Source organism: Pterocles gutturalis, unplaced genomic scaffold, assembly GCF_000699245.1.
Source record: "Pterocles gutturalis isolate BGI_N339 unplaced genomic scaffold, ASM69924v1 scaffold33111, whole genome shotgun sequence".
NCBI lineage: Eukaryota > Metazoa > Chordata > Aves > Pterocliformes > Pteroclidae > Pterocles > Pterocles gutturalis.
In genome coordinates, this window is record NW_010104070.1 from 1324 (window position 1) to 15467 (window position 14144).

Sequence of the window (14144 nt, forward strand, 5' to 3'; positions counted from 1 at the left end):
AACAAAAGCATCCCATAACCATGCTGTAAATAAATTATTTATTCAGCATTTGGACAGGTAGAAGGGTAAGCCTGAGCTCTTGCATACACTATAAGTTAGGTGTTTACACAAATTAAACTGAAATGCCATTGAACTAATTTGAGGTAGTTGCAGTGGCTTGCCTGTTAGTTAGGAATTTTCCAGCAGAATACTGTTTTTGCAAGATTGCAGCTCTTGGCAAGAAACTTCAGTCTTTCCCAGAATGGCTTTGTTGGGTAAACTGAAACAAAAGCTCTTGCTCTTGAACAGCTTGCTTTTTCTACTCTGCCTCCTGTTTTGACTTCTTCATTAACAGATATAGCAAAGAGCTTGGAGAACGAGTTACCATAGAGCCAGAGACATTTTTAAGTGGAATATTTTAGATTACATAACTTTTAATTCTTGTTTTCATGACAAATAAAATTGGTTTTTAATGGGAACTGTAAGAACTTTCTGTGAAAGGTAAGTATGAAATCTGACCAGTTCTGGTGTTTTTGCAAGGGAGATTAAAGATAAGGATATTGTAGGGTTTTTCTTCTCTCCTAGTTAGCACTGAATATTGGACTCAACCTAGGGTAATGTGTTACAGAGTCATTCCAGCCTGTTTTTTCCATTCAAACCCTGGCTGTCAGGATGTATTTTTTGTGTTATGTTTTCACACTAACCAGTACACTTACACTAAAAAGAAGTGTAGCTCTTGGCCTCAGCCAGTAAATCTCTTCTCTAAATGTCCTGTCATGTCATAGATCCCTTAAATTTCTCCTGTTCCACCTCCTATCAAATGGCAACTGTTTGATCTCTTGTGAGTGGAAACTAAGTGAAGCTTCTTTGAAAATTGTAAATGATATCTGGTCATTTGTAATTGATGTTTTGGAGAGTCAGTGCATTCTTCCTGGTGAAAAGCACAGTGCTTATGCCAATTGCTAATAGCTTTTATTTCACAGTATCACCTTAGCTTTTATTTAGCTCTATATAAAAGAATAAATAATCTGAAATTTGTGTCTAACTGGTGCATTTTAAACTGGAGGATTCTGATAGTGTCTTGAAAGTGCATTATGATTATCAGCCTTTAGAAAAAGGCAATACTATTGGTCAGGTTAGTTTTAAGAAATGGTACATGTGTAGTGTTCATCCCAGATTAGCGGCTGAAACTAAAAGATACAACCCAGTGACTACTTGTAATTTGGATCTAATTACAGTCTTACGTTTGGATCTGTTTGCCTGTGCAGTTCGTCGGTGATTTTTAGGCATGGGGATTGTAGGATTGTGGCTCAGAATTTTTATTCTAGTGACCATAAGACTTAATTTCTTCAGTCAAATTCATTAAGTGCTGATCAACGGCTCTTGATAATACTAGTGATGACCAGTGAAACGTGCTTTGGGAATCAGTAGAACTAAAGTTGCCTTGAGAAAGAAGCTCATTTTATATGAAGTAACTAATACTGCGTTATTTAAATGGATGTGCCGCTTCCTGGTTAGAAGTGTGACTGGTCAAAAGTCCCAGGGTTTTACAAACTGGTTTTACTGTGTGTTTAATTTAACCTTTCCTGGAAAAAAGTTCAAAACTTATTAAATGTTTGTAGTGATAAGATTTATCAAGATACAGTATTTTTTAAATTCTAATTTATCTTTGGCATTGAAGCTGTTTTCAGTTACTGGTTATGTGCCATTTATAAATTTGTTCTGTTGAATGGCATTCAAAGCCACGTGCAAGCTGCAGCCATTCCAAACATAATAAATTCCCACAGAAATGAGCAGTCTTAAGAATCTTTCAGTTATTCTGAAGATGCTGTATGATTAATTAAAATCATTGATTGAAGAATCTGGGAGTTGGGGGAAGAGCAATTTGGTTTCCACTCTCTGCCAGCAAGCTCAAAGAATCCTTACATACCTGTCTTTCCAGTGCTTTGTCTTGAAATTATAGCTGTCAGAGCATTTGAAACTGAGCTTGTATTAAGAAGTACTTTTTGATAGGAAGGAAATGGCTTTTGCATTTGACAAGTGTTTCTTTTCACAGCGATAACTCACAGGTGTTCCAGGCTAACGTTTTGCGAACCCGCAGGAACAGTACCACGGTTATGAATCGTCATAGTCTGGTAAGAAAACTATTAGACCAACTGCATTAGGTCCAAAGCAGAAGTGTGCAAACAGGATTAAAGAAGATGAGATTGTAGTCTGTGAAACTAATAACCATGTATTTTCCAAAACAAGCTCTAGATTGTGACATTAATACGCTATAGCTACAGTGAGATGTTATTTATAGACCACTTGGCCTTAGAGAGTACTTATATTTCATTGCGATCATAACTTTGTTTAGAAAATGCAAGCAGATGTTCTAAGATAGAGTAAGAAAGGTAGTTCACAAGGAAAAGTAGTTCTGTACGTGTGTTGTTGTTCGGTAATCAATGTGCTAATCATGTCTGATGTCTAAAAAAAAAACTGACAGTGATGTTCTGATCTTAAATTGTCTTTAATATAGTAATGACAGAATAGACTGTTGTAATCTGTAATCAACAACTGATATAACGAGATAGAACTCGGTGACAGAACGTGGGTCTTGAGACTTCCAGAATGAATGATTCCATATCTCTTAGATGTGCATTTGTGATTTCAGCTTTTGTCAGACTTGTGTTATTACAGCTCCCCAAATCTGAATTTTTAAAATATTAATCTAAACCCATGGTGCTTCAACCCAGAGAAGATGCTGCATATCTTGTGTTTGTACAAACTGGTAGAAGGGTGTGACTTTAACTGATTTAGAACACCTGTACAGGATCACATAGACAGCATGGTTTCCTAACCCTTAAGGGGTCAGGGTACATGGGGTAGTTATTTCCTCTGACAAAGAGGAATTTTTGGTCAGACTTTCATGTGTAACCAGAAATGTAACTTTTCCCCCTACGACAGCCTTAAGAAACAGATAGACACAGGATAACATCCAGCTGCGTTCAGTTGATTATTAATGTTCAGAAAAAATAAGCTATGCTGGGATCAAGGGGAGTAGTATCAATTTTCTGTTAAGTATGGGAAACAAAGTTCCTGTGATCCTAACAGCAATTATCCTGTTTTTCTTAGTCACCTTCTGAAGATGCTTTAGAAATAATTTTAGCCCCATGTTAATGGCTGAAGAATACTACTCTCCTATTTTCTTGACTGATGCCCCTTAGCTAAAATTCTGTTTTAAAATCAGGACAGCAGAGGTTTGCATCTGTAACCGAGCTGGCATACTTATGTAAAAGTCTAGGAAGATTGGTAGAAAAGCCTTTCTCCTGCTAGGATATAAACCCCAGTAGAACATATTATGGTAAAGATTTCTTAAACAACAATCTCTTTCTTCCTATATATATTTAGGGTGACAGCTCAGGGTAAATTTTTTTATGTTTGTGGTCAAACCAAAGGAGAAACAAACAAAGGTGAAAGCTTGGCTTATTGTGTTTACTTCTTGAAGATACTCAATTGTTGGGAAAGAAAGCTGCTAATTTAGGGTTCATTGCTTGGAGCTTCAGGGGAAGCAGGAGCTAGTTCACCAATGGGTTAGCTCTTCTGGCTGTCCTAATAGATGTTGCAGTCTTCAGGACTGAACCAGTGTTCCCATCTTCATGGGATGATGTTCTTAACTCTTCACCTCACCTCAAGGTTATTAAAAAGCATCCTGAAGGTTAACTTTCTTCTTCACTCCCAGCTGACCAGGTGCTGACAAAATACAGTTGAAATTTTATTTATGCTAAAAATCAAGTGCTCCATTGACTGCTAGATCAGTGCCTTGTCTGCTTTGAAATATTTCTTTGAATTACGGTCTGGTTTATTGTTTTGTTGAAGATGGCAGGGAGGATGGTACTGAAAAGGAACTTAGTCATTATCTCATTCTTTTGTTGTCTTAAACCAGGCTCATCCATAGATAAATGATTTTGTGAAAATAGTTAAACTTTCAGCAGTAAGGACCCTAAGAAACCTCACCTGATATTCTTACTATAACAAAGAAGTAGGTGTAGTTTTATGATGTTAGAGATATTCTAAGGAGCTAGATGACATCTGCTTTGGTAAATTAATTTTTAAAATAGGTAGGTGGTAAAGTGTACTTCAAAACCCACTTTTTTGTATTTAGGAAAACTAATTAAGGTTTTATTGCAGTGTAAGATCTAATAAAAAGGGTGAAAAGATTCAGTAAGTGAAACTTTGCTAATTTAGTATTATAAATGCAGCTAAAATTTTGTGGTTTTGTTAAACTTTGTGGAAAAAAATTGACTAGTACTTGTCTAATCTGTGTTGTGTTCACTGGCATGGGAACAATGGGAGTTTCTAAAATGCTCTCGTAACTGAAGATCATACTCTATCTAGCTCCATCTTCAGGGCTCTTGTCTCAGTTGCTTGGCTGAATTCTAAGATTCTTTTTTTTTTTTTGAGTAGCTTCTCCAAGTCAAGTCTCAGGCTCCACCTCTTTTATAATGATGACTACAGGGGCAGCTATGCCATTTTGGCTGGGTCTTGATCTGCAATTTTCTGACACTACATGTAATTGTCAAAGGGTCAACTAGGCTCAGTATCCACTGTTTATTTCCTTCTAGAAGATACCAGTGGCATCTAGTGAGTACATGTTTTGGGTTTTTTGGTTTTGTTTTGTTTGTGTGGTTGAGGTGTTTGGTTTGTTTTGTTGTTTAAGCAAAGCATTTTAGTCTGTGGTTAGATGTTTATTACTATTTCAGCAAAAGCTGATTTTTTTTTTTTTTTTTTAAAAGCCAGGTAGGTTCCCTGTTACAGTTCTCAGTGTGGCCCCACAAATGCTTGTGTTGGCAGAAAGACAGGGTGCACTGCAGGGACAGCAATGGAAGGGCAGAGGCGCTGAGGCAGGTGACTGCTTGCTTTGGCTGTGCTGCCTGCCAGACTGGCACTTCTGAAACTTTACCTTCAGTGAAAAAGATTATCTAACATACTGGAGAAGGGAGGAAGGGCAAGGTGTACTCTCTTCCATGTGATAGCCTATTAGTTTGGGATTTTTTTTTATTAAGCTTTGTACTCACCTAAATCACTGGGGATTTGAGTAGCATAATTTTTAACAAATGGGTTCAGTCTGCTTTAGCAAGTATCCTTTAAAAGTGACTAAGCTTTTTTTTTTTCCCCACAAGAATTAAATCAAAGGACTACAAACAGGGGAAAAAGTGAGCTGTAAGCATCGACAAAGCAAGGATCTGACTTGATGGAGATGAGATACGGGATCCTCAGTGGGTTTAGTTAGTGCATTAGATCCTGCAGAGGAACACTGAACTGTCTTTTTCAAATTTTTATTTTACACTGCAAGCCACTGGTTTTGTATATATTCTATTAATGTCAAACCTTAAAGTATGTGGATCACAGTCATAAAATTAGAATATAATGAGTGGAACAAATGGATTTCTACTGTGGAGTGACAGAGTGAATAGGCAGGAATGTACTATTGTCCAGATCATTTTCTCTGGGTGAGAATCAAGGTCAACTCAAGGTCCACATTGGCTGGTACGGCTTAGAGGAATTTTTATTAGGTGCACAGGATTTTTGGGAGCCCAGTATAATAGTATGGCTGACCTAAACTGGACTTAAGAAGTAGCAAAGCAAGACATTATAGTTCTAGCACAAATATTAGCCATCCTCTGTGTGAGTCTGACAGGCTGATATATTTTGTGAGAAGAAGGGTGTGATGTCTTGATGTTTGTGGTTTTTTCAGAGGGAGGATTCTGGATATATGAAGCATTAATAGTCTGTGATAGCTTACAATAACCTTTTGTGTAAGACAGCAAAATCTTTGTATTCTCCATGGCACTGATTAGAAGACGGTGCAGTGGTTAAATGGTTAACTGAATGTTTGTTAGTTCTCCAACGTTAGCATAATGAAGAGCTCTAGTAATGTTTTGTGAAATGATGAAGCCTCATAATGCATAAGGGCTATAAACATGTAGTAATAATACAGATCTTACTTGCTGAACACATCCATTGTAAAAAGGCACCTTGTTTTTTGGAGGCGTTGTCAGCTTACAGAGAAGTTAAACCTTTGTTCAAAGCTTTAGCTTTGAATTTTTTATCCCTGAATGGGTTTTGACGAAAGCCAGCTGAGGGTCAAACCTCTGAGGGATGGGAAATGTATGAAACGATATTTTGAGAGAATAATAATTTTTAATTATTTGGGTTTGAGTATGCAGTTTTAGATCATAGTATTCCAGTGAGGTCTTGACGCAAAATTACAGAATTAACAGAAAACTATTTTTAGTGACATCCCCTCTGATTTTACCTGAATTGGTGAAGCTCTTGAGAAACCATACAGAAGGTATTTAGCTCTTTGTTAGCCTTCTAATAGCTGATTTTTTCACCTGTCAGAGTACTCATTTAGAGGCAGGCAACAAGCCAGAAACCTTTTTGCACAATGTGTGGTTTTGGCTTTGTGTTTTTAAATGAACTATTGGGGAGCCTTCTGGATCACATAAATGAAAATATTTACACAACTGTAAATATTAAGGGTGGCAGTGTGCTAGTGAAAAACAACTTCATTCTGTAGAGAAGGCTGTGAATTCTAGTTGCCTGGAAATGAAGTGAAAGGCAGGCTGATACCAATTAGCATCTGTGAGCATACAAAGCAGTATAATATTGAAATACATATTAATAAGTTCTTGCAAGTAATTAATGCAGTTTGTGTATACTGAGAATGTTATGAATGCTGGGTTGTTTTGTTGTTTTTTAAAAATATATTTTTTAGTTTGGAATGCCACTGTAGAGTGGTTACTAACATTCCTGAACCTTTCTCTCCTTTCTCCTGTAGTTTGTAAGTGTGTTTCAGTTGTATGTGGCTTTGTTTTGCAGTTTGTGCCATCATCTCCTATCCGTATTCCTAGCAGCCGTCTTCATCAGATCAAACAGGTAAGCAGAGATTCTAATTTATTTTTAATTTTCTTTTTTTAATAGGTGGGGGTTTTTTTGCAGTTAGTGTAACATCCTTCACATGCTACAGATTTTACTTTGAAGCTGTACTACAGAGCCTGCAGCAGTCTGCCATTTCAAGGTGTTTTCAAAAGTAGAAACAGTATATTGTCTGCAGAGTTCCAAATTTCATGAAGTAGAATGCATCTCAGAAGATTTGAGCAAAAGAGGAATCTTAAAATGGACATTTTTAGAAAGAAAACATTTAATGTAAACCCTTAGGGTAAAGTTTCACCAAGTTTTTGGCAATAGTGCCAGCATAAATATTCAGGGACACAACAAAGTGTTCCTTAATTTGTGTTGGCACAAGACTTTTGTGCGGCCAAAAGATGAACTGGATAAGGAAGCACTCTGGCTAAAAAAAGTAGTTTGGACTCTTCTGGCTGGGCTGTTTTTCATCTGTATAATTTTCCTATCCAGATCACCCTACTTGTGCTGTCACAGCATGAGTGGAGGGGGAAGGGCACAAGAGCAAACACTTAGGAAGGGAGGAGGGAGGTGTGGCAAATATCTGAGTAGGCTTAAATAGCACTGCTACCAGACAACAGACCAGGGTTTTAAAACCAACAAGCTCCAATTCTTGTGGCTCCTCCATTTTATATGTTGACTTTTGACAGTAGAATAGTTGAAGATGCTTGATTTTTTTTTTTTTTAATTTTTTTTTTTGGCTTGACAGTTTTTGATGGATAGGCTTGATTTTTACAGGGTGAAAAGTTAAGAAAACAATTTAATGCTTTGAACAGCATTTTCGAGCTGTGATGTCTGAAGTGATGGGAGGCACTTCTGCTTCCCACTTCAAATAGTTGAAGTACATGCATAGTAATCCTGAAGAAAATAACTGCTTTCGTTATGTGGATAATTTACATAAAGAGACTCTGATGCACACAGGTCAGTTGTAGAGCTGTTTTTATCGACATAAAAAAGCTTACAATTAATATGTAAATGTAATGAGAGCAAGGGAATGAACTGGCTCTGCTATATTATGTGAAGTAAGGTTTGATAATTCAATTTTTTGGAAAATATTTATGCATTCATACTTGTTCCATACATCTATTAAAGGGAAAAATTACATTTTCTAATTTGTGTTTCATCATTAAATTCACAAGTTGAAATTCCATGTCCTGTATACTTACTGGTACAGATGGGAACCTGTGTGATTGACTTCTGACCTCTTTCAGATCTTAGCAAATAATCACACAGTTGAACTATGTTAGTAAGGCTCTTCCCACATATGATGAGGATTGTGAAGGTGTTTAGTTGAACTTTTATTCTTGAACTGGGCTGAATTAGGGAATCTACTCATTTACTCAACAGACTGGGCAGTATTCAGTTAGTTTTAAGGAATGGTGTCTGTCTAAGAGGAGATTGAGTCAAGATTGTACTTTAATTTAGTGTTGATGTTTAGTTTAATTTTACATCTTCAATCCATTTTAATAATATTTTATGGATCTTTTAGGAAAAAAACCCACCAAATCCCAAAGTCATTGTGTACAATGCACTGCATTGCAAATGAAATGCTGATGAGTGTCTAGTTAGTCACTAATCTATAGAATAAGGTCAGAATCCAGCCATGCTTTTGATGATTTTCTGTACTAGTTTCCACTTAGTGAAATAATATTATGCAGGACTGCACAAAGATACTCTAGCATGTGCAGAACCTTTGGTTCATATTATCATTGTTCAGTTTTGTAGCTACCTTTTGGATAGCAATGAAGATAAAAAACCTGCTTGATAAACAACCAACTCCCATGAGCACTTCTGATGTGATGGTGTCTCTTGCTGCATCTCTTTCCCATCTCTCCCCTTCTCCCCTTTTCCTGTAGTGAGAGCTTAAAGTTATAGTTGCTTAATTGAGTTGAATTATTTTTTCTGCATACTGAAGTGAAATTAAATGAGCTTTTCTGATTTGCCTTAGCAAAGCTTTTTTTTTTTTTTTTTGGGTCTTAATTTCTTATCTGCTAATTTTTTAGGAAGAAGGAATGAATTTGATGAACAGAGAAACAGTACGTGAGAGGTAAGCATTAAGGCAAAGTGGAATACTTAATGCAGTCTTCTCTGGGCCTGGGACAATACATTTCTTTTCTTCTTTATAGAGAAGTGCAAGTAGCAATGCAGATGAGCCACTCATGGGAGGAGAGCTTGAGCCTGGTAATGCATTCATGCTTTAATTTGTGTTTCTATTATCAGTATCAGGACCCTAGAGACTCTCTCATATCAACATTTTCTTTTATAGTTTGACCTACAATTAAGGTGTTAGTATATCACTGCTTTTGATCAGCAATTTTTCACACCAACAAGGCATAGAATTATGAGTTGTTTGAGAATACATGTGGGTTCCTTGGGCTGGTATGTCAAAAGAAAATAGCATGGATGTCTGCCTGTTCAAATTTTCTTCCGTGTTCTGGTACTCACCATGTAACATTTAAGGCTTTTTGGTTTGGTTGTTGGTTTTGGTGGGGGTTTTGGCAGGTTTTTTTTTGTTTTGTTTTGTTTGTTTTTTTTGTTAAGTTTAACTCATAAATGGGTACCTAAAAATTATTAATATGATGGAGGATAACTTTGGAATCTTACTCAATTCCACACCAATTGGTCCTTTTCATGTTAAGGTACTTGCTCATAAGATTAATTATATGTACTATTTACAGAGCGACAATGATTTTGAAAAATCATCATCACCAAAGCAAGTAGACTTTGTCCCAGTTTCTCCAGCTCCTTCGCCTACCAGAGGAATAGGGAAGGTGAGCAAAATGTGGTAATAATGATTTTATCTTGAGTAGTGCTAAATAAATTCAACCAAATTAGTAGCAAAAGATTAAGCCACCTGCTCCTTTCTACCTCAGCTGCAAACAAAAAACTAGAGAGTAGTTAAAAAAACCCTTAAAGCCCCAAACCAGAAAATACCAGCTAGCAGTTGGACATCTTGTGGATGTGAATTTCTGTGCAGTGTTTGACTGTTAATCTGTGGTTAATAAACCTTATTCCTTATTTGCCTTCCTCTTGGAATAAGAGGAAGGGGCATACATTCTTATTTCATGAATCATAGTCTGTTTAACCAGAGTATGGTGAAATAAATCCTTGTCAACTTGTATGTATTCTGCAGGAAAATGCAATCTGTCCAATTTTTTTTTTTTCTCGGTAACAAAAAGTCTATCTCAGTATACCCAACCACATTGACTTGTTGCTTAAATTGATAGTGGGTTGCTTATTTACTTGTGATAAGGATCAGTTGTTACCATATGAGTGTGATATGGTGTTTATACATAAATAATACCATCTGTTTTACTCTCAGCAATGTTTCTCACCATCTTTACAAAGTTTGGTGAGTAGCAGTGGATTACCTCCAAGTCCTAGCCCGAGTCCAACAAGGCGATTTTCAAGGTAAGTACCTGATCATATCAATAGTAGAATTTGTTATATACATGTTGTATTTGTGATTAGAAATCAATTTTTATATATTCATGTAAACTTCAGATTTTACAATGGTATAAAATATTTGTTAAAATCCTCATGTCATAATATTGGGAAAGAGGGCTGGTTTATGGCATCTGTACTCTCTATTGCTCTTAATTATATCTTAAGTCATTGAATTGAATTCTACGGGGGAAAAAAACCCCAAAAAAACAGGTTTAGGATTTGTTACTGATTCTGGTTTTAGTTGCATTGAATGTTGTTTTGAGTGATGTGGACATACAATTAAATTTTATTAGGCCCTAACAGTTCAGCAAAGTACTGCCTGTCAACTGAGATCTAGTCAGTGCCCAGATGTGAGCTTTAGACTGCCCCAGCTCTGAAACAATGCGATTAAGCTTTTTCTGTTAACATCTATGCTTCCTGGTCTTAAGAAAAAAAAAGTACTTATTTTGGATAAGCTGTTTTTATGTCTATTTTCTTAGTGTTTTCCACTTAGGAGGGTGTTATCTGAATATCTTTTGATTTTTTTACATGTTTTCAGGCTTCCTTTTTTAATGGTGATATCAGTATAGCATATGCCTTCTTTTAGCAGGAGAAGTCAGAGTCCGATTAACTGCATTCGACCAAGTGTTCTCGGGTCAATAAAAAGAAAAGGTACAGTATTTGGTTTTGGCTAATATAATAGGCAAACTTATTAATTTTATAATAATTCATATAGTTTTCTTCATAATTCTGTTCAATTGCCTGATACTTCAAAGGGTGACTAGAAATAAAAGGTATTGCAGGTATGGCAAATGGAGCTGTTTATAGGGATTAAACAGAGGAATTGTTAAATTAGTTTTTACCATTCCATAAAACTAATGGTTGTTCTGCTCTAATACCTCTCCATTGCTGTAGTCATATAGATCTGATAAGAAACTAAGGTAGCCTGCTTAACAAAACAAGAAATAAAACTATTGGTATATTTAACTTAACAAATAGAAAATTTTGAGAGTCTTAGCTAACTGAAGCACACAGGTACTGTACATTTAAAATCGCCCTTCAAAACAAAAAAAAAAAATAGTGCAGAGACCTTACAGCTTTACTGGGAAATGTTTCTCTATCTTCCTGCATTTTTTCTTCAAGTTTAACTCCTGATTATTTTATTGCACCTGGTTTTGTATCTTCATGCTTCACCTTTGTAACAGAACACTTCTGGCTCTGAGACAGCTTTTAAAATACTTTTATCTGAATTCTATCATAGTCTATTTAAGCATATATCTATCCTCTCTTCTTCTAGTGTATTTGGACACCAAAGTCAATATATAAATTTAGTGGTAATCTTGGACTTTGTTTTTATTGATTGCAAGAGGAAAGCAAGCTTTCCTTATTCTCAGCTTCTCTGCTTTGGTGGAGCTAGTCAGTGAACTGATAGCTGAATAAAATGAAACAAAAAGATTATTCTCTGCTACTGAAGAATAAATATCTGATAGCTAAACCTCAGTTCATAACTCACTAAACTTTCCAGAAGCTTGGACGAAAATGTTTCCAAGAAATAGACAATCTTTAAAATTTCGGCATTGAACTTCTGTGTTTTACATATAAATAACATTCAGTCTGTTGTAACAAGTTTGAAGCTCTATTCTGTTTGCTCTGTAGAAGTACACTGAAAGTAGGTTTTAGTTTAAATGAGTAGTAATTTTTTATCAATCCTATCTCTTATCAAAGGTGTAACAGAGATGGAAGACCATCCAAAAAGATTATTCCAAGGATCTACCAGCATGCTTACCCCTGAAGTTTCACATCAGGCGGACCTTGGGGAATGGTAAATACTGTGCTGTTGACTGCGTTGATTTAATCAGAAGCACTACAAGTCCTTTTTTTCATCTAGCAATGATCATTCTTTAAATTGCTTTTTCTTAATTAATACAGACATCCTGTAATTTTGAAGCACTGAAATTATCACAGTGAACAGACAGTAATATTCACTACAACTTTACAATTTCTCGGAGTGACTGTTAACATGCTTCATGTATCTGGGAGCTGAGCATGTTTAGGAACAGATACCTCATGGCTGGCAATTTTCGGAGTCTACTTTCAAGTTGCAGTCAAATGTGAATGCTAATGCTTGTGGCTGGATTGGCATTGTTTTTCCTTTCTTGCTCTTAATCACATAGGAAAATAAGTCTGTCTGACCCTCCCTGATGGGAGCAGATAAAAAGTACTACATTAAAGATTGTAATGACTTGAAATAGCAAGGGATTTTGATTTAGTGTTTTATTCAAGAGGTTAGTAATACATAGGGTGTGCCCACACAGCTATCAAGACAGGGTTGTTCACAGTACTTCTGTCCTTTTTGCCACTCAGCTACTGTATGTAGATGTGTACAACATTTGAGCCTTTTGCAGTGGCAATAGTAGAATAGATGATTTAAGGGTACTTTAAAAACATACGTTTTTTGCACACCCTTTTCACAGTAGGCTTAGCAGTGCCGGTTCAGTTGCTGCATCTTGGTTTAGGAGGTGGTAATTTTAAAAAACTCTTTGATGCTATCACTGATGATAGGTCACCTACAGTTATAATTTTGTGTCCTGTGAAATGTGTAGTGAATGGTACAACTGATGTATGTACAGTTTATCATCGGCTCTTCTGGCAAAAGAGGCCTCTGGATATTTGCTAGCCCAGAACCTTGTAGGAGGTGGGGTAAATCTTGCAATTAATTGCTCAGCCTGATGCTTCTTATCTGTACACCATTTCTGGGTGAGCTGAAGGAGGAAATGGGCAGAATGTTACCTGTTATCTGCAGCTACACACTGCAAGGTGCGTAGTTGCAGATTTATTTCAAATCATAGGGCTTACTGTTCCTTCCAAGATGTAAATTTGTTTTTAAAATGGCTTTATAATGAATGGAAGACAGTATTTGAAACATCAGAAAGAGTACCTAATTTCTTCTATCTGGATGTTACTCTGTTTTCAGTCTGTCGTCACATGCTCTCGATGACAACAGAAGCAGTGCAGGCTCTTCCTGTGACTCACCAGCTGAAGTCGGCACCAACACAGACTCTCCGGTCTCACTTTCTGACTCCCGATCTCCTTTTTTACCAGTAGATCTCACAGCTAAGTTACCTATTAATTGAGAAGCAGAAGTCTGCTAATGGACACCAAGAAACAGGCTGGATATCAGTAAGACTTTCTGTTGTGTGTAACCGATTCTGTTCCTCATAGGAACTTCCAGAAATGTCATTATTTCTAGAAAACTTCCAGAATAGTTCCTTGAGGAGGAATTCACATTTCTAGTGATTTGTATGACATTTACTGAAATACAGTAAGCATTTGAATTGCAGACATATTTGAAGCTAACATCAGTAAGCAAGCTGTTGATTTACAATTATATTGTCTTGTTGGCATAAGTTACAAAACTGTGTGTACATTCTGCTCGTGGAAGACTTGGCTTTCCAACAGCCAGCAGGCAGTGTCCTCGCTAATATAAAGTGGTCCTATGTAGTAACAGAAACTTCCACCTTTGTCCTCAGTCTGAAGCTAATGAAGCAGCTTACTAATTCATTTTTATTCCCCAAGTGTTAGATATTTATATTTTTTGTTCTTCATATGAAAGGGCGAATATAAGGGGGAAATTCATTCTTGGGTTCTATTCTGATTGGCAGTTAATCAATTCTGTGTTCTAATAGATGTCAAAAGAGCAAGTTGGTGAATTGTCAACTTAAATTTTTATGTTGTATTTTATTCATGATCATGACTGCTGTTGTGACTAAATCCAAATTAGGTGTGGAATA

At 36.3% G+C, this 14144-nt stretch overlaps 1 protein-coding gene across 1 annotated transcript; it reads left to right on the top strand.

Moving 5' to 3' along the window:
* Nucleotides 1–2036: 2036 nt before the first annotated feature.
* Nucleotides 2037–13713, top strand: LOC104458642 (protein FAM122A). The gene is made up of 9 exons (XM_010086944.1): nucleotides 2037–2114; nucleotides 6844–6900; nucleotides 8931–8974; nucleotides 9054–9108; nucleotides 9606–9698; nucleotides 10250–10338; nucleotides 10961–11025; nucleotides 12079–12175; nucleotides 13328–13713. Exons 1-9 carry the CDS (start codon nucleotides 2097–2099, stop codon nucleotides 13485–13487), a joined length of 678 nt encoding a protein of 225 aa, XP_010085246.1. The 5' UTR covers nucleotides 2037–2096; the 3' UTR covers nucleotides 13488–13713.
* Nucleotides 13714–14144: the final 431 nt, after the last annotated feature.

Coding starts and splice junctions, on each gene's coding strand:
- LOC104458642 (XM_010086944.1), top strand. Junction 8,975..9,053: donor AGAGAAACAGTACGTGAGAG/GTAAGCATTAAG, acceptor TCTTCTTTATAG/AGAAGTGCAAGTAGCAATGC. Junction 9,699..10,249: donor CTACCAGAGGAATAGGGAAG/GTGAGCAAAATG, acceptor TTTTACTCTCAG/CAATGTTTCTCACCATCTTT.